The following is a 24,315-nucleotide window of genomic DNA, read 5'->3' as shown; positions in this document are numbered from 1 at the left end:
AAACCGATGTCTTCAAATTCATCGAGAATGCCCAATCCCGAACATGGCATTCCAATATCTCGTGACTCCCTTGCAAATGCCCTTTTTGCCTTTCCAGGTGCTGAACTTATCCTCGAGTTCGCAGGCGGTCCAAAGGATCTCTTCCCAGAACTGCTTTTCGGCGTCGGTGTCGAACGCCCGGACCACATTATCGGGGATAGTCCACGCGCGGGTGTAGCTACCATCATCGGCAAAAGCTGGGTTCACGGCTTGCTTGTCGAACACTGTGGCAGGGTTGAACTTCGGAAAGTTGGCGTGGATGAAGAAGGCCCGGGGAGCCGGGGCCTTGGAGCCATGGACGCGCCATTCTCCCTTCTGTGTCAGAGCGTAATCCTCGATGGGATCGAACTGGACCATGGCCGAGCCGGCCAGACCGCCTTCGGTGCCGTGGCCGATGGCGCAAATCGGCTCCGAGACTTGGTAGTACGGCTCCTGGAGCGTCATGGCGGCGGCGACAAATGTTTCTTTGTCGCCTTCTCCGGCTGCGCCTTGGGATAGCAAGGGATAGTAGAAATCGGGACCCCAGATGTTGTAGTAGGTGCTCAGCAGAAGGGTTTTCATGTGCGTCTTCTTCGAAATGAGGACTTCTCCGGACTCGCTGGACTGCCGGACGGCGTTTTCGGGATAAGGTTGGGAGGCGATCTCGTAGTAGTACGACGATACAGTGGAGGCCCAGAAATCGGGCCAAGTGACCATATTCGTCGAGGGAAAAGGTCCATTTGCAAATAGCAATTCCGGTCGCTGCAGCGGGAACGCATCGGCATCCAAGAAAAGGATCTCTTCGAATGAGGAGAACAGCATGGCGAACAACTTGAACTGGTATTTTTGGATTTCCATATCTCCGGAGACGGCATCGAGAATTTCCGACAATACCACGCATCGTGCGTTCAAAGATGGAAGGACCAGGTCGCATACGTGCTTTTCATACTCCTCCTCATTTGCGAGGAAGACCTCAACCGGCAACTTTGAACCGGTTCTGCGAAGCATCCGAAGCGAGATTACCAGCACCGGCAAGTATGAGCCTCCCGCCGTAGAAACCAAGCCTCGTGTGTTGCGGGTATAGTTGAGTTGAGGTGGGTTGGTGTTGATCGCGGTGACAAAGTCGCGGTGTTTATTCTTCATAGTCTCCACGTCGAATGGAAGCATGTCCAGCAGCTCCGGCCGATCCTCGGGGTTCGACTGCTCGAATCGGATGGAAGGTGCCGATCCTAGCCTCAAAGGTGGTTCACATTTTGGCTCATTGGCAGTCAGCAGAGGCTGGAATTGGCGCCAAAATTGGATGTGGCCTTCCGTATGCCTGTCGTTGGAGACAGGGCGTGTGATCGGGGCTTGCTCGGTAAGAGGATAGGTGTGCCAGCGCGAATAGGACCAAACGAGCGTGAATACGATGACGAGCGCAAATAGTAGAGCACGCGCTCGTAGGATAGTTCGCGAGGGAAACATTGCGCCTTGATGCGCTGGCCAAGGAGGTCAATGGGAATTGACCGACGAGAGAATTGTTAGCGATTGCAGGGGGTCTGACGTAGGAGGAGGCCGGGAAGAGACGGCTAGCGCAGGGGCAAACACATGGAGGCGTTTCAGGGCGTCCCCAGAGATCTCGGAAGTATGCAAGGACGAGGAGATGAAGCGAGAGAACATGCGTGTCCGGGAGGAGCTTGGGCGTTGGGGAATATTAATAGGAGACTGAGATGACAGTTGGACCGTCGAGGGAAAGAATTAATGACCGAGATGAAAAAGCCAGCGAAGGCCGGACAGATTGCAGGATGGTCCGTTCGAGAGTGACGGCTTGTTTATTGGTTATTGGTTGATGGTTGAACCGTTGATGGTTCCAAAGGGCGACCCACTGGATGTCCGGCGATAAGCAGTCCAAGTAGTAGATTCTAGATGAGCGAGTGATGATGTATTCATTCACTCCCCTTCGCGGGGAGAAAAAGGGGGAAAGAAAAGATGACTGGGGAGCCCATTGAGGCTTTGGGGGAAGGGGAGGGGAGCAATGGACTATGGAGAGGTCAATTTAAGTTTCAATAGTAATTTGCCCTCAATTCCAGCGCAATTTCGATTTAATTAGACGAACTGGTGGTGGGGAGACCAACCGCAGGGTCCATCGCCGCCCTCACGAACCACGGCCGTCGCAGATTGATTGCGTCAATCAAGCCCGGAGATTATCTGCCACGAAGGTCTATCTATCCGACCCGTTCCATAGTAAATACTCATTACAACATAAGTATCTACATCTGGATAAAAGTGAAATAGGTAGGTAGTACAAGTGACTTGTCGCCTAGCTGGATTCTTCCTCCTCCACTATTGTGCCATCATTCTGCGGCTGTCGGTCTTGTCGGTCATACCATTCCATTAAATACTCGTCGGATGAGTTGGAATCGCTGGGAGAAAATGAAGGGGCTCCTTCGATGGCTTCCAGGAGACGCCGTCTCTGGGATCCACCTCCCCTACGGCGGGATGGGGTATTCCAGAACGACCCAATCCATCGATGAAGCATCTCAATCGCACATGTGGTGATCAGATATATTGCGAGCCCCAGGACAGCTCCCGTCAATACCGCGGTCCCAATGAAGCTAAGAATCGCCTAGAAGAGTGATCTATAAGCCTTCATCCTTCTGCTGGTAAGCGAGAAGACTATAGATCCGTACCTCAAACTTGGCAAAAAGCCTCAGGGGAAACAGGGCAAGATGGAGGACCGCATGGCCTAGGTGCAGCAATGGCAAGGCTAGTACACGTATTAGACCATATCCCCAGCCAGCAAGGAAGGCTAGAGGATAGAGCGTGCCATTGAAGATCGTGGTCAGGACCGAGATCCAAGTCATTCGGGTTGCCTCTAAGGTGTTTGAAGGAAGACTAGTCGGTTACATGAATGGTTGCTGGGTAAGCACAGGAAATCTATGGCATGGCCTTGATGTAGTAGTAAGTAGATACGGAGAATATGACAGGGATGCAATTTCTCTGTCTGGATTATTGCGTAGGTCTGTTTGTTCTGTTGGCACTTGGCAGAGCATCATGGGGGCAGTACTCCGTACTCCGTAAGCGGTATGCAATGGCAGAAATGGGGGATTTCCCCTTGAGCTTACGGAGTACCTACCTTGACTATGGAGTACTCCGTAGTGCTCCGTAAGTTGTACTCCGGAGACTGAGAGGTACACAATAGAGGGAAGTACGGAGGGAGCCCTAAGCCCTAAGGGGGCCCAGGTCGGCCCCGACTTTGATGGTGCCCGTCCGGGGTCGACGACATCGACATCATCACTTGCTGCCCATCGCATTCTTCCTCTATCCACGCCCGCGTCGCTTGTTGATAATCCTTCCTCCCCAGCCCTGACCGGGTAAAATTCTCCCCACCTGCTAGCCTTTCTGTGCTCAACCAACCTTCTTCTGGAAAGTCCTCATATTTTGCACCGCCCGATTACTATTTTCCCGTTACCCCTCCGTCCTCCAAAGGCCGACCATCTGATGCTGGCATCCCAACCTTGAAGAATAAATCTCCCCGACTCATCTCTTGTCTCATATCTTGAGTTTCCCTACCCTACCCGAGCCCCTTGATATCCCACCAGCGCCCCTACCGGCTTCCCATTCGAGATGGGCAACAATCCGTCCAAAGGCCCTGCCGGAGATGCCCAATCGCCCTCGGCTTCCTCGGGCCTCGCGGGGGAAAAGAAAGTTGCTCGCCGGCCATCGATCCATACAGCGTCGAGCGCAACCAAGGCCTCCGCAGCCGACCCCTCTGCCACCAGAGAGACCGCGACTGGCCACCCGACATCTCAAACCCAGCCATCAGTCCAGCAGCGTCTGCAATCCCGCAATGTCGCTGAATTACCGACGCGCAGTGTAGATCGACCCGACCGTCAGATCCCCCGGAAACCAGATGCTCGCTACAAAGATATCCCCGCGCCCGACCAGTCCAACCCCGTCCAAGTCCCAGGGTCTCGGGCAGCTGCTAAACGTGACCCTGTAGCACCATCCGGCCCTCCTCCCAATGCCTACTATAGCGCTTCGGTCCACCTTCAGCGTCCACCGCGGATGCCTCTGCCCATCGGAGATGCTACAGCCACCCCTGGCTCCCCGATTATTGGCCCGGAGGATTCGTACATGGGATCCGTCCCTCCCGATCACCTATTAGATGAGCCCAACGATCCGAGACATTCAAACTTGGGTGGTGCCCCGGTTGACGATGATGAGGCCTTGGATGAACTTCAACCATATGCTCCCAGTGGTGTGGGAAGAGCTGTGCCAACACTGATAGAGTGGACTGCGCCCGGAGACAAGGTCTACGTCACTGGAACGTTCGTCAACTGGGAAAAGAAGTTCCGCTTGCATCGAAGGTATGTTATCTTTCTTCTCATCTCAAGTGGCATTTGTTTCACCGCAACATGGCTACTCATGTGGACCACATCTGCGGCTGACTGGCACTCTGATACCTCTTGCTTGTATTCTATTCTGGGTTGCCAATGGATGTGGAAACTAATCGGGAATCTTGACAAACAGCGAGAATAATCCTGGCGTCTTGTCCACTAAGCTAAATCTCCGTCCGGGAACGCATCATTTGAAGTTCATCGTCGATGGTGAAATGCGCGCATCAGACAATCTTCCGACGGCAGTCGACTTCACAAACCACCTGGTCAACTACATTGAAATCAGTGCCGATGATATCAACCGGTCGCGGAGAGAAAGCGATAGGATACCTGACGGAATTCGCCCCCCGCAGGTTCTCCCCGGTCCCGTTGGAGCCGACCAGGACGGGTCCACCGTAGAGGAGCAGTCAGACAAAGAAGAACCGGAGGAGATCCCTCTGGGTGATTTCCGTGGCATTATTCCCCAGTTTCTTCTGGACTTGGACCGCGAGGAAGAAGCCCCGGAATACCAGCAAGCTGTGAATATCGTTGGGGATGCACCTACACCGCCGAGCCTGCCACTATTCCTCGGGAAATCCATCTTGAACGGCACTACTCCCATGAAGGATGACAGTAGCGTCCTTAACTACCCCAACCATACCGTCCTAAACCATCTAGCTACTAGCAGCATCAAGAATGGTGTGCTTGCCACTAGCGTAACGACTAGATACAAACGAAAGGTAGGCTGACGCGTCTTTAGTGGAGATTGCCTAGAAACCCGTTGAACTGACGATGTACAGTACGTGACGACGATATTGTATAAGCCGACTGGAGATATCACGGAGTAGCCCGTGAACAGATGAGATGCCTTGTACATCTTCCGTGCCTCTTATGGCTACATAAGAGGCACGAGTTACTCCTGGCTGACGGAGCGGAATCGAGCATTCCGCGTGTTGACTGCATGCGATTCCTGCACTTTGCGGGATGATAATACCCTACGGTCTTCGGCGAACCAGGGAAACGCCAGTCCAGGTACTTCCTATGGTTCTATTTCTTTTGAACTGCAGAAATGCACATACCCCACGATATCCCAAGACCAAGCCACTTTGGATGATTTACGCCCCGATGGTTGCTTGATGTCCAGATACCTGCGGTACAGGAGCCGCTATCCTTAGACCATTGCAATTCATGGTGTTCGAGACGATGCATGGCTAGCGATGAGAAGTATTTGCTAAGTCCCTGTTGTTAACCTCTTTTTTTCCAGCTGGAGGGTGCGGCTGTATTACAGAGGCGTTGCTGCTTTCCACCCGACCGACTTAATATATTTTACCCCGGCCTGTGATTTGGAACATGGCCGCTTTGCAAGAGATCCCACTCCCCGACTTCAGTCCGAGAATAGGTTCAACTAGGCTTCAATCATAGCCTTGTGTCCTGGACAGCTAGCCAGGCCCGAAGGACGGACGCGCTCGTAATGCGTCCACAGGCCAGATTCTGCATTCCTCGGAGACACTCGCTCATGACTCTATAGATTATGTTCATCTCATTCATCTAAATCATCATCATCCAGTGGAAGCTGAATAGAAATCAATCCCTCCATTTGACAAACACTTCATCTGTCCGGAAGCGCTGAGTGCAAGTGGAATCCTTCAGTGGCGTTGTGCTGCCGGACTTATATGCCAGTAGACCGGCCTGCGCGATCATGATGCCGTTGTCAATACAATACCTCTCGTCGGTTGCATGGATGGTACCCCCGCGGTCGCGAGCCATGATGCCCATCATTTCCTGCAGGCGCTCATTACATCCCACTCCCCCGACGATCAGGACTTCTTTGGAACCAACATGGGCCATGGCACGCTCCGTGATCTCGACCAGCATGGAGTAAACCGTTTCCTGGAGCGAAAAGCACAGATCCGCGCGTGTCGGCTTGGCGTTCTCCAGGTCGTCCGATGCAGCAACACTAGTCTCTTCGGCATCGTTCCATTCTCCGTCCAAGCCGTACTGCACGGCCAGCCCATCGATGGCCGCCAGTATGCCGGACATGGAAATGTCCATTCCCTTGACTGTGTACGGTAGATCAACCAGTTTCTTGCCCTTCTTGGCTAATTGCTCAATATTATATCCGGGGGCAGGGTCATTGGAAATGCGCAGGGTGCGCGCAAAACGGTCCAGGCAGTTGCCCACAGCGATATCAAGGGTCTCGCCGAAGATGCGGTACCGCTGGGAGCTGTATGCGATGACTTGGGTGTTTCCTCCGGAGACGTAGAGGACGACAGGATTTGTAGAGCCAGTGATCAACCGACCCATCTCAATATCTGTGGAAGGGCATTATTAGCGATGCGATGCGATGCGACAAGCCATGAAAGTATGGTAATAATAGCCAGGATGGGTGAGGAACAGCAAGGGTCAATGCGCTTCCCCGCAAGATGCAGATAGTCTAGGGAGCTAGTGAATAGATCGATAAGTACATACGTCCAACGCAGTGGTTCACGCCCACCAATTCCTTGCCCCATAGCAGACTCAACATCCGGGCCGCAATAGCGGCGCTCTGAAGAGGGGCGCCCATGCCGGGGCCTTTGGTGAAGCAGATGCAGTCCACATCCCGGGGCGTAATCCGCGCATCGCGGAGGGCCTTTTTAACCAGCTTCACGACCCAGGCGCGGTGGTGCCGGGCAGTATCCTTGGGGAGGAATCCCTCTCCCGGAGGGGTGACATAGGTGTGCCGAACATTGGCCAGGACCTGCGGGGTGCTGCCATCATCGGGATGCAGTATGATGCCCACGCCGAACTTGTTGGCGGAGCTCTCGAGACCGATGGCGATCATGGCTGAGACAAACAGGTTGGGTCTATAAAATAAGGAGAAGACAATCCAAACAAGAATCAGGGTATGTAGGCTGGTCAAAAAATCGAGGCTTGCTTGCCGGGAGCCAGTCGCGGAGGGGCAAATTCGGTGCTGGTTCGGGGGGTTATCAACCGCGTTATCGATTGGACGGCCGTTCCGCCGCAGCGTTTATCCGACTGGTCACGGTCTGCCCAGTGGTACTCAGTGGTACTGCCGGTGGTACTAATTAACCTCCCATACTAGTATGCCAATTACCTGCTGATCCCATCAACCCGAACCACCCCGTCCCTCTCAGTCCACCGACTCTCCCACTCTCCCTCCCTCTCCCTCCCTCTCCCCCCCTCTGCCTGCTGATCCCGCAAACTGCATCTTCCCCCCTCTTTGCTCTGCTGTGCGACTGTGCGCCCTTGGTCTTGTCAAACAACTGCCCCATCAACTCAGCAGTGGGTGGGGTCCCGAATTTCCTTTTTCTTGGTGTGAGACTATTCACACAACCTCTCCCTCACAACCCCTTCAAAATGTCCTCCACCACCCATTTCCCCGACCCGGGAAACTTCCAGCATCAGTCAGATGAGTTTCTCACCTGGCTGGCTGGTAAGCCCGGCGTCAGAATCAACCCCAGCATCCAGGTTGCGGATCTCAGGTCCCACGCTGCTGGCAGAGGTGTCGGTAGGTCCCCCATCCCAGCGAGATTTTCCTCCCGCTCGTTCTCGTCTCATTAAACCCGGTTTTCTGGAAGTGGTTCCCTCTCTGATATCCTCGTGTCACTTTACCAGTGGCTCGATCCGATCTCGACGAAGGTGAAGAGCTTTTCATCATTCCCCGCGCACACGTTCTCTCCGTCCAGAATTCCCAGTTGAAGAGTCTGCTCTCCCAGGACCTCGAGGGCCTCGGCCCCTGGATGTCCCTCATGGTCGTGATGATCTATGAATATCTCCAAGGCGAGCAGTCCGCATGGGCTCCATACTTCAGGGTTCTTCCTCGGAATTTTGACACCCTCATGTTCTGGTCCGCCCCCGAGCTCCAGGAGCTTCAGGGCAGCGCCATTGTCGAGAAGATCGGCAGACAAAGTGCTGAAGAATCCATTCTCGAGACTATAATCCCTATCGTGCGAGCGAATCCTGCCCTATTCCCTCCTGTTAACGGACTCGCTTCATACGATGGAGATGCTGGGACCCAGACCCTCCTCAATCTCGCTCATACCATGGGGTCACTCATCATGGCCTATGCTTTCGACATCGAGAAACCAGAAGACGAAGAAAGTGAGCGCGATGGCGAGGACGGCTACCTGACGGATGAAGAGGAAGAGCAAGCGTCCAAGGGCATGGTTCCTCTAGCCGACCTGCTCAATGCGGATGCCGATCGGAACAACGTGAGTGCTTGTCCACCAGGATCTTCCTGTGACAAATTCCTAATATACATCTGTCTATCCAGGCACGTCTCTTCCAAGAGGAAGAATCCCTAATCATGAAGGCCATCAAACCCATCAAAGCGGGCGAGGAGATTTTCAACGACTATGGGGAGATCCCGCGTTCTGACCTCCTGAGACGGTACGGTTACGTGACCGACAACTATGCCCCATACGATGTAGTTGAGCTGTCATTGGACCAAATTTGTCAGGCTGCTGGCCTGGGAAGTGCCGATATCGAGACCCAGCCTCCGGTAATTCACTGATTGTGGACCCCACCCTTATCTCCTCCGACCTCGTACTGACGCATCCATCAGCTCCAATTTCTTGAGGACCTCGAACTCCTTGATGATGGCTATGCTATCCCCAGACCCTCTCCGGAGGACCCGCTGACGGATATCATCCCGGATGAACTCCTGCTGTTGCTGAAGACCCTGTCACTGCCATCGGAGCAGTTGGAGAAGCAGCGCTCCAAGAACAAGCCCCCGAAGCCATCCTTTGGCGAGGCGGAAGCGACCATCCTCGCCAGGGCTCTGCAGCTCAATCAGTTACGATATGCGACGACCATCGCCCAGGATCAGGAACTCCTCGCGCAGTTGCGTCAATTCGAAGCCTCCAACCCCCTGGAAGGATCTATTCGTCGCACAAAAATGGCGATTCAGGTCCGCCTGGGCGAAAAGGAGATCCTGCAGAATTTGTTCTCTATGCTCAACAGTCAGTTCGGGCCCGCGCAGGGCAACCCACTCAAGCGGACTGCGAATGGCGACATTGATGGGCCGCAGAGAAACAAAGCTCTCAGGACTTGACGAAACCTTGTTTTATTATGATGGATAAGATCAAAAGTTTGCTTTTCTCTTTTGTCTAATTAATATGGATTTTGTTTCCTTCTTCGTTACTGACCTCATAGCGTCGCTATCCGTACATGAGTCTTTCGACTGCTCGGCCGAGAGACAAGAAAAGAAAAGAAAAGAAGACAAAACTGGCTATGTACACTAACTTTCGCATAATACCAGGGTCATGTCATAAGAAAAAGCATCATCCGGCGACATTATCCTGAGATTCGAATGCTCTCCGGCGCTCCAGAAAGAAATGGTGTTTGGGGTATGGTGTTGAAGAAGCAGGGCTGAGGGGGGGGGGTAAAAGTACAATCAAGGGTAAGGGAAAAATGTTGAAAGAACAACGCCTGCCAGATGCAAAACATGGGGTGGAAGATTAAAGGCATAAGAGAGGGGAGAGGAACGAAGCCCAGCTTAGGTCTCAGAGGTCGAGGCAATGGCACCAGGCCCGGGATTGGATCCCATGGTTTGCCCTCCGCTTGGTGGATTGGTGGCTGAGGTCTGCTCGGCCTGCAATCGCCGAGCTTGAGCCTGGGCCTGAGCCGCCTGCGCCTGCGCATGAGCTTGAGCTGCGGCCGCTGCTTGTTGGTCTCGGGCTTTGGCCGCCATGATGGCCCGGTGCTGCATGATCTGGATATCATACTGGTCCCGATCAAAGTCGAGATCGTCGTCCGAGTCCTCCTGATCATACTTGAACCGGTCGGCTTTCCACGGATCCATTTCGACTCTACAACGTGACGCCAGCTTTCGTCGATCGATCCACAGACGACCGCCGCGCCCGATACGTCGTCTGAAGGAGGGCATCTGGCTGGTGTCCTCACTCAATTCCATGGCATGGGGGGCTAATTTATCTCGGAGAGCGATGGCACTCGTGGTATCTAAGGCTGACTCCAGCAAATTCTCGGAAGAATCCGACGATGGTGGCGTGGGCAGTTGCGTGGTGATAGCAGGGCGGAAAGCGGAATCAAACATTCGGTCAGGCGACGGTGAGAGCGGGGCTCTTGTGAAGTCCACATAACCCTCGTTCCACTTGATGTGCTTGGTGATATTCTGCTTGATATCGCGCAGAATCTCGTTCTCCTTCTCTGCCTGGACATCCTCCAATAGCTGCAGGTCTTCCGCAGCCTGTGTACCAGCCTTGGGGGGCATGCGCAGTTGAGGCGCTGCCGGGCGTTGCACGGCTGGCGCTTCTGCTGGCTTCTTCTTTGGCTGTTGCAGGGTCATCAGCATGGGAAGCCACCGGTGGCAGGCATGCATGGGGCTCACCTTTTGGTTGATGAGGTCCTCGTCATCGTCCTTGATGTTGAGCTTCCTCTTCATCTCCTTGACTTCCGATCTTTGCATGAATACTTGGCGTTCGATTGCCAACATCTCCTTCCTCGCTAACTCGCGCTGGCGCACCAGGGCGACCATCTGCCGAGCATCTTCCAGCTCCTTCCTGAGTCTCCTCAGTTTATCGGCACTTTGCGCATCTCTGCCACGGGTCTTGCGAGTTTGGCGCACTTCCCGCCTACGGAAGCAGACGTATGGGTCTGTATCATCGGTGTCTCGGCCGGCCTCGATCTGTGGGAACCGGTTAGCAATTTGAGGTTGCCAATCCTTGCGCCCGTCATTAGCGAAGGTACTCACCTTGGGTGTGGGAAGCAGTGGGTCGCTGCCGCCGCTGGTCCGCCTTGACTTCCAGTACTCATAGATGTCCTTGGCGAACCGCTTTACGCTCTCCTCTACGGCCGGGTCCATTGCCTGCTGAAATTCGTCGAAAGTCATGAGGGGCGAGTTATCTACACAAGCATATGGCTGCTCCTTCCGCGATGTCAGTTCGAAGAAGCTCATGACTTCTTCGAACTGGTCTTCGGTGCACCGGCTGCCCGCATCGCGCTTCTGATTGAAGATTTTCAGGAAGACATCATCCTCTTCGTCCATGCAATACGGCGGCCCACAACAGTCCTCGACCGTAGCCGAGAAGCGAATGTAGGTCGCGGGCTGCGAGAAGATCGGCGGGTAGAGCTCATCATAGCGCAGGTTACTGAGGACGGTCTCCGGGGTCGGAATGTGGGCATCTTTTACTTTTCCCTGAGCAGCAGCATTGATTGCAACCTGAAGATGAAATTCCTATGCGACACCGAGGGTTAGCGGGCGCTGCTGCGGCGGTTCTGCCGGGGTGCGAAATTTTCACGATGGGGTGAGGTCGGGATGATATCACGTGACATGTGCAGGGATGCTAGCACGGTCGGGGGGAAGGCAACACTTACCGACTCTTCGGCCTTTTCCACGCCGGTCTCGATCTGTTGAAGGGCATTTTGGATTTCGTCATCGATGAGATCTATCTCGTGCTCACGGACTATGGGGATAGAGGCCTTGGAGGTGAGCTTTTTCGGGCGCGTCCTCCCCATTCCCCCGTACCTAGTCATGCGAACTTTGGGCGCGGAAAGGGGCAACCACCATGGGTGAGGGGGGGCGAAATTGGTATCAGGCGATAGGTCTGGTCATGCGAAATGGCGTAGATGTAGTTTGATGATGACCGTCGATGGGGGTGGGGGGATATCGACGGGGGAAATCTCGTAGTAATGGCACCGGCGGATGAGTTGACGTTGCAATGTCACCCGGCGGTGGCCTGTTTTGGCCCGGCGCACGGCCTCAGGGGTTCGCTTGCCTGTCCGTTTCCGGTTAGTGCGGGGCTGCCCGATATCAAATTGCCCGGGGACGCCGTAGTCGCGACTCGAGACTCTCCGATGAGACCTCCACTTCATCCCTCTTGCTAGTTGCTAGTAATAGATACTTGCTTCCCTCAATTCCCCGATCGTCCTCTCCCTGGAATTTCTCCACATTCCCCCTCTCTCCTCTCCCCCTTCCCGCCATGGACCATTCCAGTCAACCCAACAACGCCGCCCTCTACGACGCGCGGAGACGCAGGGGCTCCGTCGGCACCACCCAGCTCTTCGACAACATTGTCTCGGCCTCCAACTGTGGGTAGCGGGCGCGTGGGCGCGATCTCCATGGGTGTGCGGCTGCTGACCACTGAATCGGAACCCTCCAGTCGACCGAGATGAAGTGGACCGACTCCGCAAGCGCTTCATGAAGCTGGACAAGGTCGCTCTCATCTTCCCCTCATCTCTGTTCCGGAACTCCACTAACTCCATGTTTTGAATCCAACAGGACAGCTCCGGCACGATCGACCGCGATGAGTTCCTCTCCCTTCCTCAAGTCTCCTCCAACCCGCTTGCCACGAGGTACGCCACCTCCCCTATTCCCCTCACCTCCCCCTCACCAGCACCTCCACCAGCACCTCCACCACTATCTCAACCATAACACCAATTAACACCCATATACAATGAAATAGAATGATCGCCATCTTCGATGAAGACGGTGGCGGCGACGTCGACTTCCAAGAATTCGTGTCCGGCTTATCGGCCTTCAGTTCCAAGGGCAACAAAGAAGAGAAGCTCCGGTTCGCATTCAAAGTCTACGATATCGATCGCGACGGATACATCTCCAACGGCGAGCTCTTCATTGTGCTGAAAATGATGGTCGGAAATAACCTGAAGGATGTGCAACTGCAGCAGATTGTTGATAAGACGATCATGGAGGCGGATAAGGATGGAGATGGAAAGATTAGCTTTGAGGAGTTTACGGATATGGTGGAGAACACGGATGTTAGTTTGAGTATGACGTTGAGTAAGTGGTCTTTTTCTTTGATTGGTTGGTTGGTTGGTTGGGGGGTGAGACATTGAGGATGGGGATGAGTGCTGACTGTTTGCTTTAGACCAGATCTAATTTGGGATGGGTAACTTGATGGAAGGATGGATGGATGGAGTCTCTACATCCTACCTACCGGGTAAGTAGGTACAGTGTATTTTGGGGTGTTGGTAGGTTCCTTGAGAGAAATGGAACGGATCAGGTATCTTTATATTTCCTCCAAGGATGAGATTGAGGTCGAGGTCGAGGTCGAGGTCGATGTTGAAGGGATGTGAGGGTGAAGGCGAGGCTAGGCTATACTTCCCCTGTTTCATATTTCCTATTTCTTATATTTTTCTTATGATAATGATGATAGCCATGACGACTGTAGTTTACTTTCCTTATTTGTCTTGCTCCGGGTCGGACTTTACTAGCTATTTTGTGCGTATCTTTACGTCTTAGTGATTCGATTAGGTAAATGTATGGGCTCTGATATGATTCGGGTTATTTGTTTGTTTTCCCCCGTCTGGGGATTAAATCAGGTGAGTACGTTGCCAAGTAGGAGACCTATCCAGGAGTACCACTACTATGATCATAGGAAAGAAATATGCAGTAGACCTTTGATCAACATCCTGATTCAATTCATTTATATTATAATGAGATCCAAAGTCTCCAACTAACCCAAAGATCCCAACCATTACCTCTCCGGCTATTTTTACACCTCATAGGCAGCAGGCATCCATCCTACGCCTATACCAAGGGTCTTGGGCCCACGTCTTCATCCAGTTACTATATGTAATCCTCGCAATATCAGAGGTTTTATTAGATCCAAAGGCTCTGTGCATTGAAAAACACAGATAGGATTGAATGGAAGGGTGTTGAATGACTGATGGAACACTGGAATATACTACCGTCGGGGTAATGTAGATTACTAGGTTACGTAATATGGAGAAGATAATCTGCATTGGATGGCGCCTTGTCTGAGTTTAATTGGAGGTGCAGGGTCTGATGGAGGGAATGCTATGTATTATTACATACGGCTGCGTAAGTACTAGGTACTGCTTAGTAGGTCCTGGGTAGTAGATATGGGCGCCTGTTGACTTGTGAAGGAAAGTGAAGGAAGTGAAGGATATAGAGTTAAATTGGAAGGAAAGAGCCATCATCACTAGACTACTAGTAGTAGTACTTAGGTACTGTCCAAGCCAATTCATTCCGATCAAATTTGACTCGCTTCAGTAAAGAAAAATACACACGGCATACAAAATTATCTCATCACCACCATCCTTCACACACCCGCATGGAATGCAACCCTAATTCATACTTCATCCAGTCCCACTGCATCCATCCGTAAACCCACCAGCCGCAAACGCGACCTTATTATTTGCAAAACATCTAGCCGAAAACAAAATAGGAGTATTGAACCAAGCTGCCCACTCATTCCCATCCTTATCCGGCTCATCAAGATACTTAAATCCGAACCCCGTCAACCCGCCGAGCCCTAAACACTTCCGGATGGCGGGCACGAGAGTTTCCTGGCCCGAGTCCCAGGTCGACCAGCCACGACCGCGCATATTGTAATGAGAAAACAAGCCTTTAAAGCGGCCATCACAGTAGCCCCCAACCTTCTTGGTGGGTGGCCAGGGCCGCTTGAACGAATTCTGGACGTTAAGTTCGTACGTATAGCTCCCGCGAGTCCAGCGACCACCGAACTTCCAGTTCATCGGGTTCTCGGGGTCGTTGCCATCGCAGCTGGTGATGATACGCTCGAAGGACTCCATGCAGTGGGCTGGGTCGTAGTGAGTGGCGTCGTTGCTGAGCGTGATGCTGAAGTAGTGGGTGTCGGGCGTGTCACTGTTGAACCAGCGCTCGTCTTTCCAATTCTTTGCGTTCTTGGGTCGTTTGACTTCGGCGCAGTAGGTTTTGTAGTTCCGGTACAGGAGGTCCGGGTTGGCGTAGTCCTTGCGGCCGTCTTTTTGCCAGCAGCGGAATTCATCACGGTGACGCATGCAGGTCGGGTTGGGCTTCATGAGGGTGAGAGATCGCTCGGTGATGATTGAGTCCAGTACGAAGGATGCCATCGTCCGGTGGCCCAACTCATTCGGGTGGAAGTATTTGCCCCAGCGGTCGGGCAGGCCAATACCCAGCGATGGGCCCTTGTCGCCAGGACAGCCGGGCGGCGCAGGGCTGCTGCCGGGGTTGAGGTCATGCAGGACGGCAGCGGATGGGTTGGGCGAGAGGTAGAGGGTTGAGTTGTAGAGGGCAGATATGGCATCATCAGCGACGGAGATGCTGTTGATCAGGTCGCGCTTCTTCAGCTCATAATGACCGGAGTTGGTGGTGTCCGGCTTGAAGAAATGGAGATAGGGCTGCTTGGGATCGGGATACTGACCGGTCGACCAGGGCACACAGTATTGTCCCTGGAGACCATCCTTCATGAAGGCATCCCAGTCTGCTGTGCGAAGGCGCGGCTCGGGGTTGTCGTGTGGCCGAATGCCATGAATGACGTCCTTGATGGCGTTATTGATGTTGACCACTAGTTTGTTGAATATGGCACGGCGCTCGCGAGTCAAGCGGAGGGGGTGGACGGGATCCAACCGGGGGAAGGCCCAGTCCTGACCATTGGTGCAGTCGTCGTTGTCCGTGTTGAAGAACTGGCCATAGAGGACGTAGATAATGATCCCGTTCATGTTCATCTTGGTCATGACCTTTTTCAGGAGTTCGAGGATCTTGGGCTTGAGGATGGTGTCAATGTTCTGCTGGGCCTGGTCAAGAACTTCCTGGCACTTCTGTTCACCCTGGAAGGGGAGGAAGATGCATGTCTTGATGATGTCGGCCTGGTTGTTCAGGGTCAGTAGGGAGATGACAGTTCGAGATTGAATGAGAGGGACACACGCACCAGGCACAGGTCATTTCCCCCAGCAGTCAGCACCACCAGATCCTGCATCCGCCGTAGCTCGCCTGCCTGCTTGTAGATGTCGGCAAGGCGATCCCCGCTGCAGGCCAAGTACTGAAAGTCTTGCACCTGGGGTCCAATGGCATGTTTCAAAAGGACTGGATACGACAGGTCATAACGAGAGCATTTGTAGTCCTCCTGCCTTTCGCTCCACAGATCTCCACTGCCAATGCCTGCCGTATAGCTATCACCAATAGCTGCCCAGTTTCGAATCCAGGTGAAGTCTTGCGGTTCCATCACCCCCTGAGGGGTGGTGTAGTTGTCGGAGTTGAGATCATGGCCGGTGATCAAGGTCACCAGCAAGAGTATGAGTAGGATCATACTGGCTCGGGTGGAGGGGAGTAGCGGTAGATCCAGGAGGCTGCAGTTGCCAGTGGTTGACAGAAAGGGGGGAACTGAAGGGGAAGAAGAGTCCAAGGTTTATGTTATACCCTGGCAGAGAGGGTGGATTCACCTGAACTGACTGGCACTCACCTTTTCCTTCGCCGGGTGGCGTTTCCGTCACTGCAAGCACAAGGATCCACCAGGAGACAATGCGTGAATTCTTTCAGGGCGTTAGCCTCCGTGAAAGACCAGCGGGCCATGACTCGGATGATTCATATCCTGTATAAGAAGCAGGGGAAAGGCATGAGATTCTGCCTCCCATCTTCCAAGACCTCAACTACCATCAACGCTGTCCGGCACCAACCATGGCTAACAGCTCAGTCATTTCCATCTTCTTGCTCTTCTTGTTCGGTTGGCAGCTGATCTGCAGCGTTGCTTTCTCGGAGAATGGAGCTCTCCCGTCCAATTTCGATCCCATTCATCCCTTCAACCTCCTTTCAACATCCACCGGCCAGGACTACACTTGTTCTAAGACCAAGCCTTGCCAAACAGGATGCTGTGGTCCCCTGTGAGAGCTCTTCTATCCGACCGAATGTTGGTTTGATCTCAGACTGACCCCCACAGCGACTCGACTGGTACAGGCAATTGTGGCTTTGGCCCCGACTTCTGCGGGCCCAAATGCACGTCTGACTGCGATCGCAAGAGCGAATGTGATCCTGGCTGGGGGAAGGAATGGGCTAATAGCAGCACTTGCCCACTGAACGTCTGTTGTAGCAGGTTTGGATTCTGCGGTGCGTTCCCCGGCTTGATACCAGCTCCCAGGGGCTTCTCTAACCATGGGGGCAATAGGAACCACTCGGGATTTTTGTGGCAATGCCGTCGTCGTTTCTCCGCAGTGCAGCGGTGCCAGTGCCCGTGAACGCACCATCGGATACTATGAAGCCTGGAACATCGAACGGCCCTGTGGAAGTCAGTAAATTGGATCCAAGCCCCATTCCAACCCTCATGCAACTAACCGCGGACAGAGATGGGCCCGGATGACATTCCCCTGGGCTACTACACACACCTCAACTATGCATTCGCCTTGATCGACCCGACGACGTTCCGCATCGCCGCCATGGACAACACAACGGGCTCACTGTACCAATCCGTGACGGCCCTCAGGAAGAGACAAGTCAATCTGGAGGTGTGGATTGCCATTGGGGGCTGGGCGATGAACGATCCGGGTCCGACTCGAACCGTCTTTTCCGACCTGGCCGCTTCCCCGGCCGCGCAGGACACTTTCTTCGAATCGCTGATCAGCTTCATGCTGACCAATGGCTTTGACGGGGTGGATCTCGACTGGGAGTATCCTATGGCGGACGATCGCGGTGGAAAGCCGCAAGACTTTGGCAACTTTGTGACGCTGCTGAAGCGCTTGCGGGAGCGTCTGAACCAGACTGGCCGACAGTTTGGTGTCTCCATCACTTTGGTAGGAAGGATCCCCACAAGACCAAGAAAAGAAAGAAACGAAAAGAAACTAACACCCAATGATAGCCAGCCTCTTATTGGTACCTGCGAGGATTTGATATTGTCAATCTCGAGCCCCACGTGGATTTCTTCAATATGATGACTTATGATATCCGTATGATTCCCCTCCTTCCCTCCTCCCCCAATTTGCCCGGAAACTGTGGCTCTGGAGACTGACAGCACATGTATGTGTCTAGATGGCCTGTGGGACGCCACGAATAAGGAGCTGGGACCGTACGCCTTCGCACACACCAATCTCACTGAGATCAACGCCGCTATCGAGCTTCTCTGGCGCAACAACATCAATCCGGCTCGAGTCAACCTGGGTTTGGGCTTCTACGGTCGTAGTTTTACCATGAAGAACCCCAGCTGCCTGAAGCCCGGTTGTCCCTTCTCGGCAGGAGCGCGAGCTGGTGAATGCACCGGCACGCCAGGAGTGTTGGCGGCCTACGAGATTGACCAGATTATCCGGAAGGGCAACGCCAACGTGACCCTCTACAAAGACGAAGCGGTCACGGTGGTCACCTGGGACAATGACCAGTGGGTAAGCATGGACAATAAGGAGACCTTGAAGTTAAAGGTCGACTACGCAAACAAGCGGTGTCTCGGGGGAACGATGGTCTGGGCGATCGATCTGGATGATGGGACATTGATTGGGGATTTGGGGGAGGCCACGGGGAAGAATCGATCAAGAGTTTTCCCCCGTCGGATGGCACTCACGCCCGACCTGGGGACGACGGATGTCGATGATCTTTTGGGGTGGAAGAAGTGGAGAAAGGAGCATGGACACACTCATGGCCATTGATGCTGACGGTGCATGTTGGTGTTGGAATCATGATTGACTAGCTGCTTCAAGATATTTCATCTGCTTTCTGTGCCAGGTATCAATCAGTCCGTAGTTCGGAATATGGTGTAGTGAGTGACTCGCCCATCATCTTCTGTGAATATCCTACCTTCGAATGACAGATGGCATGGGTCACTGCCGGACCGTTAATGAATCCTGCCCTCTACACCAAACCTAAATATTTCATCGGCGTTCTTCTTCTTTTGCTTCTTCTTCTTCTTCTTCTCCTTCACGTCTCCCTAATCCTATTCCATCCATCACCGTTATCTATATTGAGCACACGCGCTTCTTCTTTCCCCATTTCAGACATCATGGCGTCTCTGTGGCAGTGGATGGTATTTCTCCTCCTGTCCATATTCCCCATGGTCGATGGCGGCCATTATGACTGGGAGCATGCACGGTTCCCTAGTACCGAATTCTTATCAATCAGACCTGGTGAAAGGTCCCTCTTGTGGCCTGAATCGACTATCCCCCTATGCTATGACAGTGATGAGACTCGGGATATCTTTCACGACATTCTCTGGGCTGCAATGCGATTATGGTACGCAGCCGGCTTGCCTGAAAGTTTCCGACTGTTAGAGATCAACCGTCTGAGTTGCATCCACAACCCTTGGGAATCGGTGTATGTTGAGCACACACGCGACTTACTAGCTAGTGCTATTGGTGTGCCTATCATCAGCATGGACGGTACTTCACATTACCCTGAACTCAGTAAACCTACTCTCCAAGTGTTTATTGATCGAAAGAACATGGAATGGACTATCAAAGCAATTGCCCACGAATTGGGGCATACATTCGGACTCCTACATGAACATCAGGACCAGTCATACTGGGACGTACATGGCACTGATCGGGTGTTCAAATTCAATTGTAAGAATCTGAGGGACTTTGAGGAAGTCACTGGAGGACTGACCACTGAAGAAATTTGGGGAGATGATGGCATCTGCAGAGACATGCACACGGCTGAGAGCTATGGCTTTAGCGCTGCTGAATGGCTTCCAGAAGATGGTAGCAAAGCATACTCATCGCACGGGTGGTGGGCCAACTCTGATATGGTTGATTGGGAATCTCTTATGATATACCCGTCGTATGGTGATAGCATTGATGAGGATAAACTCCCGGTTCTTAGTCGGAAATATGATGGATGGACCTGGGACTCGAACTGGTCTCCCAGTATTGGAGATGTGGCCGCATTGAAGACACTCTATCACAGCTTGTTTACCAATCCATTGCTGCCGTTCTGGAATGATGTTCGGAGCCCTTACTTTGCCGTCTTTCGCATATACAGCTCTTGTTGATCTTATGATCGGAGTGGCAGTAAATGAGGAATTGCTAGGGAATGAGATGGAATATGGATTATGCTTGGTCAGGACGAGGAGGACTTTTGTATTTCTGGGATAGTGTAAGGTTAGGCGAAATTGAAAATGAAAGTGAAAGTGAAAGTGAAAGTGAAAGTGAAAGTGAAAGTGAAAGTGAAAGTGAAAGTGAAAGTGAAAGTGAAAGTGAAAGTGAAAGTGAAAGTGGAAGTGGAAGTGAACGCGGCCTGAAGAGGGAAGGTCCCTCAGCAGGTGACTTTTTCTCTCTCCATTCATTCCTTCCCATCCTTCCCACTCTTCTTCTTATTCTTCTCATCCTTTCATTCTTTCCCTTCTTCTTTTCCTATCTCCTCCTTCCATCCTCATCCTCATTCTCATGCTTTATTGTTCAGCACAACAATGGCTGTCCTTTTCGTCTCCCTGATATCCCTGCTGGTGTCGATGGCTGCTGCACAAGCACCGGCCATCGATGTCGCCAGTCCCACGGCTGATCCCACTCCCCATGGCCCTACCATGAAAGGAATCGCAGCCAATTGCAATAGATATTACACGGTCCACCAGGGTGATACCTGCTACGCGGTTGAGAAGACCTTCGGACTCACCCCCAAACAATTCCAACAGTGGAATCCGGCTGTCTCCTTGGACTGTACAGTCAACTTCTGGCCTGGTTATGCATACTGCGTGGGTATAGGGTCTGTGGTTCCTACTTCGACTTCAACTTCAATACAGACATCAACGTCAACATCAACATTGACTTCGACTTCAACCTCTACAGTTGATCCGGCTCCCCATGGACCAACCATGACAGGAATCCCGGCTAATTGTAATCGATGGTATACTGTTCATCAGGGCGATACCTGCTATGCGGTTGAGAAGGCCTTCGGGCTCACTACCCAGCAATTCCAGCAGTGGAATCCAGCCGTGTCCCTGGACTGTACGGTCAATTTTTGGCCCGGTTATGCATACTGCGTGGGCGTTGGGCCGGTGTTTTCGACTCCAACTACCTCCACAACTGCTCCCCCCTCGACAACCACCGTTCCCATCACTTCCTCGACCACTACTTCCTCGACCATCACTACTTCCTCCAGCACAACTGCAATTAGCAGCACGACCTACTCAGTCCGCAACCCCATCACCTCCCAAAACATGACTGCCACTTCTATCGATACTCAGTGGCCTCCAACCAAAACCCAGACTGGCCAGCCCACCTCCTGTGATAAATGGCATCTTGTCGGCCCGGGTGATACCTGTGAAAGGATTTATCGGCGCTACCAGAATACTATTACCAAAGAGGAACTGCAAGTCACGGTCTCCCCCTACCCTGTCTTTCTTTGCTCACATATACGTCAGCCTAGAATGGAACCCCCAGCTCAAGTCAGACTGCGACTATCCCTTCACCGGCTACTGGGTGTGTGTGGGCATCAAACGTCCAGCCCTAACACTGGTCTACCCCACTGGCACTGACCCAGTCTACATCCCCGATCCCACTCCCTGGACTCCCCATCCCATTCCAACGGACAACTCCACAACCGTCTATCCTCCCACTCACACTCAGCCCGGTCTCTCCCCAAGCTGTTCGGTTTTCTACGAAGCCAAGCCGGTACTCTAATCACCCTTCTTCATCACCCTTCTTCATCACCCTTCAATGTATATTGTCTGACACAAGAAAAATAGTCCGACAGCTGTACTCAAATTCTCGCCAGTAATCCTCTTCTCAAGCCTGCTCTTCTTTACGACTGGAACCCAGCCCTCCATCCAGACTGCTCCGGCCTCCAACCAGGCTACTTCTACTGTATCGCAGCCTACAACAGCTCGACCCTGCCATTCCCGCCTACAGTCACAAATCAGCCCTACCCAACAAAGCCATCCACGGCCAAGAACTGCACGGGCTGGTACCTGAAGGAGGACGGGGATATTTGCTCCCTGATCCTGGCTATGTTCGGCACGTTTGACCAGGCACAGTTCGTGGCGTGGAACCCGGATGTTGGTAAAGAGTGTATCGCTCTCGAGGTATTCCCCCTTCTTCCTTCATTTTATCGGTATCTACAATTTGTATACTAACCCATGTAGAATGGGTACTATTATTGCATCTCCGATGCCAACACCCCCACCACCCGCATCAGACCTATCCCCACGACGTCCATCCCCACGGCATTTCCCAGCCAGCCAGCCGTGAACAAAGCATGTAATAAGTGGTGGCTAGTTTCACTGTAATTTTCCCTTCCGCACCTCATCTAACCACTTGTATAAAACTGACACTTTACAGATCCAGCACATGTTTCCAAATCGCTCACAGGAGCGGCATCACAATGGAAGACCTGTTGATCTGGAACCCCGATATCTCAGGAAAGAGAACCTGTGATGAGGGATTAGTCCCAGATACAGAGATCTGCGTGGGGGTCGCGATTAGTTCAACCAGCACGGGTGCTGTCATTACCGATAGTGAAAGTGCGTCTGCGCCTGTGTCGTCACTAAGTAGTTCGACCCGTCCCCTGTGATGATCACTACTCTTCTGTCCGGTTTTACTTCTACTGCCGGTGGTGGGGATACTACTGGGTCTGTTCGGTCTATCGTTTATTCTATGGTGTGAAGGAACCGCGAATCTAGACTGGAACATACGTCAATCAGTGATAGGGGATGTTGTTGATGCATAGCTCTTTTTATCTGCGTAAAGATATGATGTTCAGAGAAGTTACTGTTTAGTCTACCAAGACTTCTTCAGCTTGTACAGACCAAAAGTCCCTTCTATATACATCATGATCATTCTATCATAAACCGCCTGCCTCAAGCGCTCGCACACCCCTGCCTCCTTCTATCTATGCAGCTCCATTACCAGTACGTTATCACAAATTCTCATCTGATATGTGTCGGACCACTTAGCGTCTGAGAGTTGAGTGTTCAACTATTACTACGCTGGGCGACGAAGACCCGCAGGGAAGGAGCATGGGCTAACCAAATCGGGAGAATTGTTTACAGTTTCTTCATCTGGCAAGAGTCGACTTGTGAGACTATGCTTGGTAGGAAATATGCACCGGATGCAATATATCCGGTCCCCCCATCCTACCTGCTATGGCCTCAGAATATACATCTTCTAGTATATTAGTATATCCACAAAACCAAGCCATTGTCCCTAAAAAGCCAGCTGTCGTAGATCCGGCGATCCATGCATATATCCCTGTCCTTGATCTACACCCACTGCATCTGCCTGTATGCATTATTCCAGCCAACCCAGCCCAGTCTTGAATCATCAAACATCGTACATTAACTCCCTAAATACCCTGCTTTAATGATCCTCTAAATATATCCAATACGTCTCTACTCTTCACATTCTCTTCCTGAGTACAAATCGAACACTATACCCCCTGAAACACAATGTTCAAAAGTACCTTTCTCTAGACTCTTACCTTCAAAAGTACTCTCCAGCACAGACTAGACACCTTACCCACCGATTCCTCTCCATAATAAAACCGAACCCCCAAAATGATCAAATTCTAGAGTATATACAAATTACAATCCACTTCATCCTTTTTTTTCTGAGGTAATACTATGTAATATATATATGTATACCCAACACCCCAGGCTCAGACCCCATCATCCAAAAATAAATCTGACTCCAAAATACCCACCGAGACCCCAAACATCGGTCGTACTTTTGTACCACCCAGACCAGAATAGCCAGGCACTCAGACGGGACAAAGTACCAGCCAGCCAACCAACCAACCAACCAACCGATTACTAGTAGTAGTTCTGAGGTCCTCCAGCCACATTACCACTAATCACCCAATAAAAGATGCAGGTGCCCGTTATCCAACATCGACCACAACCTAGTACTTAGTAAGTAGTAGGTCTGTGTGTAAGTGTAAGTTTTATCTATCCTTATGTATTATGTATGTAGGTAAGCGTACAGCACATCGTAAACAAATATCGCTCAAGGATGATACTACTAGTACATCTATCATTCATGGCCAATTGAACAAAACGATTATACCCAATTAACAATCTGAACCCCTCCCAAATCCTCGTACCTCATTACTCCACTCGATACCTATCACTTCAGCAACGATAAACTCCCCACTACTGCACCCCTACCTTGAATTCCGAGCTGCAGGATCCGCCCCCAATTGCAGTCCCGGATTCCTGGGAAGAAAGTATACTTTCTTTTGGCATTCTGGTTGATTCTTATGGGTTCGGTGCATCAATAGTCAAACATTAATGGGGCCCGATCGAGGGCCTTG

The 24,315-nt window shown here is 52.2% G+C and overlaps 12 protein-coding genes across 12 annotated transcripts; 7 read left to right on the top strand and 5 right to left on the bottom strand.

The window, feature by feature from the left end:
- Positions 1–18: 18 nt before the first annotated feature.
- BO94DRAFT_589997 (alpha-mannosyltransferase) lies at positions 19–1,482 on the bottom strand (the record flags this gene model as incomplete). Its single annotated transcript, XM_025615988.1, has 1 exon — positions 19–1,482. One exon carries the CDS (start codon positions 1,480–1,482, stop codon positions 19–21), a length of 1,464 nt encoding a protein of 487 aa, XP_025462985.1.
- A 603-nt stretch (positions 1,483–2,085) lies between these two features.
- Positions 2,086–2,861, bottom strand: BO94DRAFT_628096 (uncharacterized protein; the record flags this gene model as incomplete). Its single annotated transcript, XM_025617459.1, has 2 exons — positions 2,086–2,623; positions 2,688–2,861. 2 exons carry the CDS (start codon positions 2,859–2,861, stop codon positions 2,318–2,320), a joined length of 480 nt encoding a protein of 159 aa, XP_025462984.1. The 3' UTR covers positions 2,086–2,317.
- Positions 2,862–3,624: 763 nt separating this feature from the next.
- On the top strand, positions 3,625–5,224 carry BO94DRAFT_476379 (putative Snf1 kinase complex beta-subunit Gal83; the record flags this gene model as incomplete). Its single annotated transcript, XM_025608602.1, has 3 exons — positions 3,625–4,367; positions 4,531–5,116; positions 5,177–5,224. The coding sequence occupies 3 exons, from the start codon at positions 3,625–3,627 to the stop codon at positions 5,222–5,224; spliced, it is 1,377 nt and encodes a 458-aa protein (XP_025462983.1).
- A 736-nt stretch (positions 5,225–5,960) lies between these two features.
- On the bottom strand, positions 5,961–7,197 carry kae1 (O-sialoglycoprotein endopeptidase; the record flags this gene model as incomplete). The annotated part of the gene is made up of 2 exons (XM_025614147.1): positions 5,961–6,688; positions 6,846–7,197. 2 exons carry the CDS (start codon positions 7,195–7,197, stop codon positions 5,961–5,963), a joined length of 1,080 nt encoding a protein of 359 aa, XP_025462982.1.
- Positions 7,198–7,733: 536 nt separating this feature from the next.
- On the top strand, positions 7,734–9,429 carry BO94DRAFT_560363 (ribosomal lysine N-methyltransferase; the record flags this gene model as incomplete). The annotated part of the gene is made up of 4 exons (XM_025614146.1): positions 7,734–7,884; positions 7,992–8,587; positions 8,650–8,877; positions 8,941–9,429. The coding sequence occupies 4 exons, from the start codon at positions 7,734–7,736 to the stop codon at positions 9,427–9,429; spliced, it is 1,464 nt and encodes a 487-aa protein (XP_025462981.1).
- Positions 9,430–9,465: 36 nt separating this feature from the next.
- BO94DRAFT_539535 (uncharacterized protein) lies at positions 9,466–11,216 on the bottom strand. The gene is made up of 3 exons (XM_025612719.1): positions 11,089–11,216; positions 10,726–11,022; positions 9,466–10,668 (listed from the first exon to the last, which is right to left on the bottom strand). Exons 1-3 carry the CDS (start codon positions 11,197–11,199, stop codon positions 9,874–9,876), a joined length of 1,203 nt encoding a protein of 400 aa, XP_025462980.1. The 5' UTR covers positions 11,200–11,216; the 3' UTR covers positions 9,466–9,873.
- Positions 11,217–11,875: 659 nt separating this feature from the next.
- Positions 11,876–13,285, top strand: cnaB (calcineurin regulatory subunit B). Its single transcript, XM_025606488.1, has 4 exons — positions 11,876–12,425; positions 12,497–12,549; positions 12,616–12,689; positions 12,800–13,285. The coding sequence occupies exons 1-4, from the start codon at positions 12,317–12,319 to the stop codon at positions 13,188–13,190; spliced, it is 627 nt and encodes a 208-aa protein (XP_025462979.1). The 5' UTR covers positions 11,876–12,316; the 3' UTR covers positions 13,191–13,285.
- BO94DRAFT_260644 (uncharacterized protein) lies at positions 13,220–13,638 on the top strand. Its single transcript, XM_025606487.1, has one exon. The coding sequence runs from the start codon at positions 13,381–13,383 to the stop codon at positions 13,594–13,596; it is 216 nt and encodes a 71-aa protein (XP_025462978.1). The 5' UTR covers positions 13,220–13,380; the 3' UTR covers positions 13,597–13,638.
- Positions 13,639–14,456: 818 nt separating this feature from the next.
- On the bottom strand, positions 14,457–16,324 carry BO94DRAFT_476526 (SGNH/GDSL hydrolase family protein; the record flags this gene model as incomplete). The annotated part of the gene is made up of 2 exons (XM_025608607.1): positions 14,457–15,968; positions 16,031–16,324. The coding sequence occupies 2 exons, from the start codon at positions 16,322–16,324 to the stop codon at positions 14,457–14,459; spliced, it is 1,806 nt and encodes a 601-aa protein (XP_025462977.1).
- Positions 16,325–16,776: 452 nt separating this feature from the next.
- BO94DRAFT_628090 (glycoside hydrolase) lies at positions 16,777–18,725 on the top strand (the record flags this gene model as incomplete). Its single annotated transcript, XM_025617458.1, has 6 exons — positions 16,777–16,979; positions 17,036–17,202; positions 17,261–17,380; positions 17,437–17,882; positions 17,948–18,035; positions 18,118–18,725. 6 exons carry the CDS (start codon positions 16,777–16,779, stop codon positions 18,723–18,725), a joined length of 1,632 nt encoding a protein of 543 aa, XP_025462976.1.
- A 371-nt stretch (positions 18,726–19,096) lies between these two features.
- BO94DRAFT_476532 (uncharacterized protein) lies at positions 19,097–20,062 on the top strand (the record flags this gene model as incomplete). The annotated part of the gene is made up of 1 exon (XM_025608608.1): positions 19,097–20,062. The coding sequence occupies one exon, from the start codon at positions 19,097–19,099 to the stop codon at positions 20,060–20,062; it is 966 nt and encodes a 321-aa protein (XP_025462975.1).
- Positions 20,063–20,479: 417 nt separating this feature from the next.
- On the top strand, positions 20,480–22,578 carry BO94DRAFT_589987 (uncharacterized protein; the record flags this gene model as incomplete). The annotated part of the gene is made up of 5 exons (XM_025615987.1): positions 20,480–21,320; positions 21,436–21,680; positions 21,755–22,090; positions 22,151–22,290; positions 22,347–22,578. 5 exons carry the CDS (start codon positions 20,480–20,482, stop codon positions 22,576–22,578), a joined length of 1,794 nt encoding a protein of 597 aa, XP_025462974.1.
- Between the last annotated feature and the right edge of the window lie 1,737 nt (positions 22,579–24,315).

This window comes from Aspergillus sclerotioniger (genome assembly GCF_003184525.1).
Source record: "Aspergillus sclerotioniger CBS 115572 chromosome Unknown BO94scaffold_36, whole genome shotgun sequence".
NCBI lineage: Eukaryota > Fungi > Ascomycota > Eurotiomycetes > Eurotiales > Aspergillaceae > Aspergillus > Aspergillus sclerotioniger.
The sequence above is the reverse complement of the archived record's forward strand: the minus strand, read 5'-3'. Positions and strand labels throughout refer to the sequence as shown.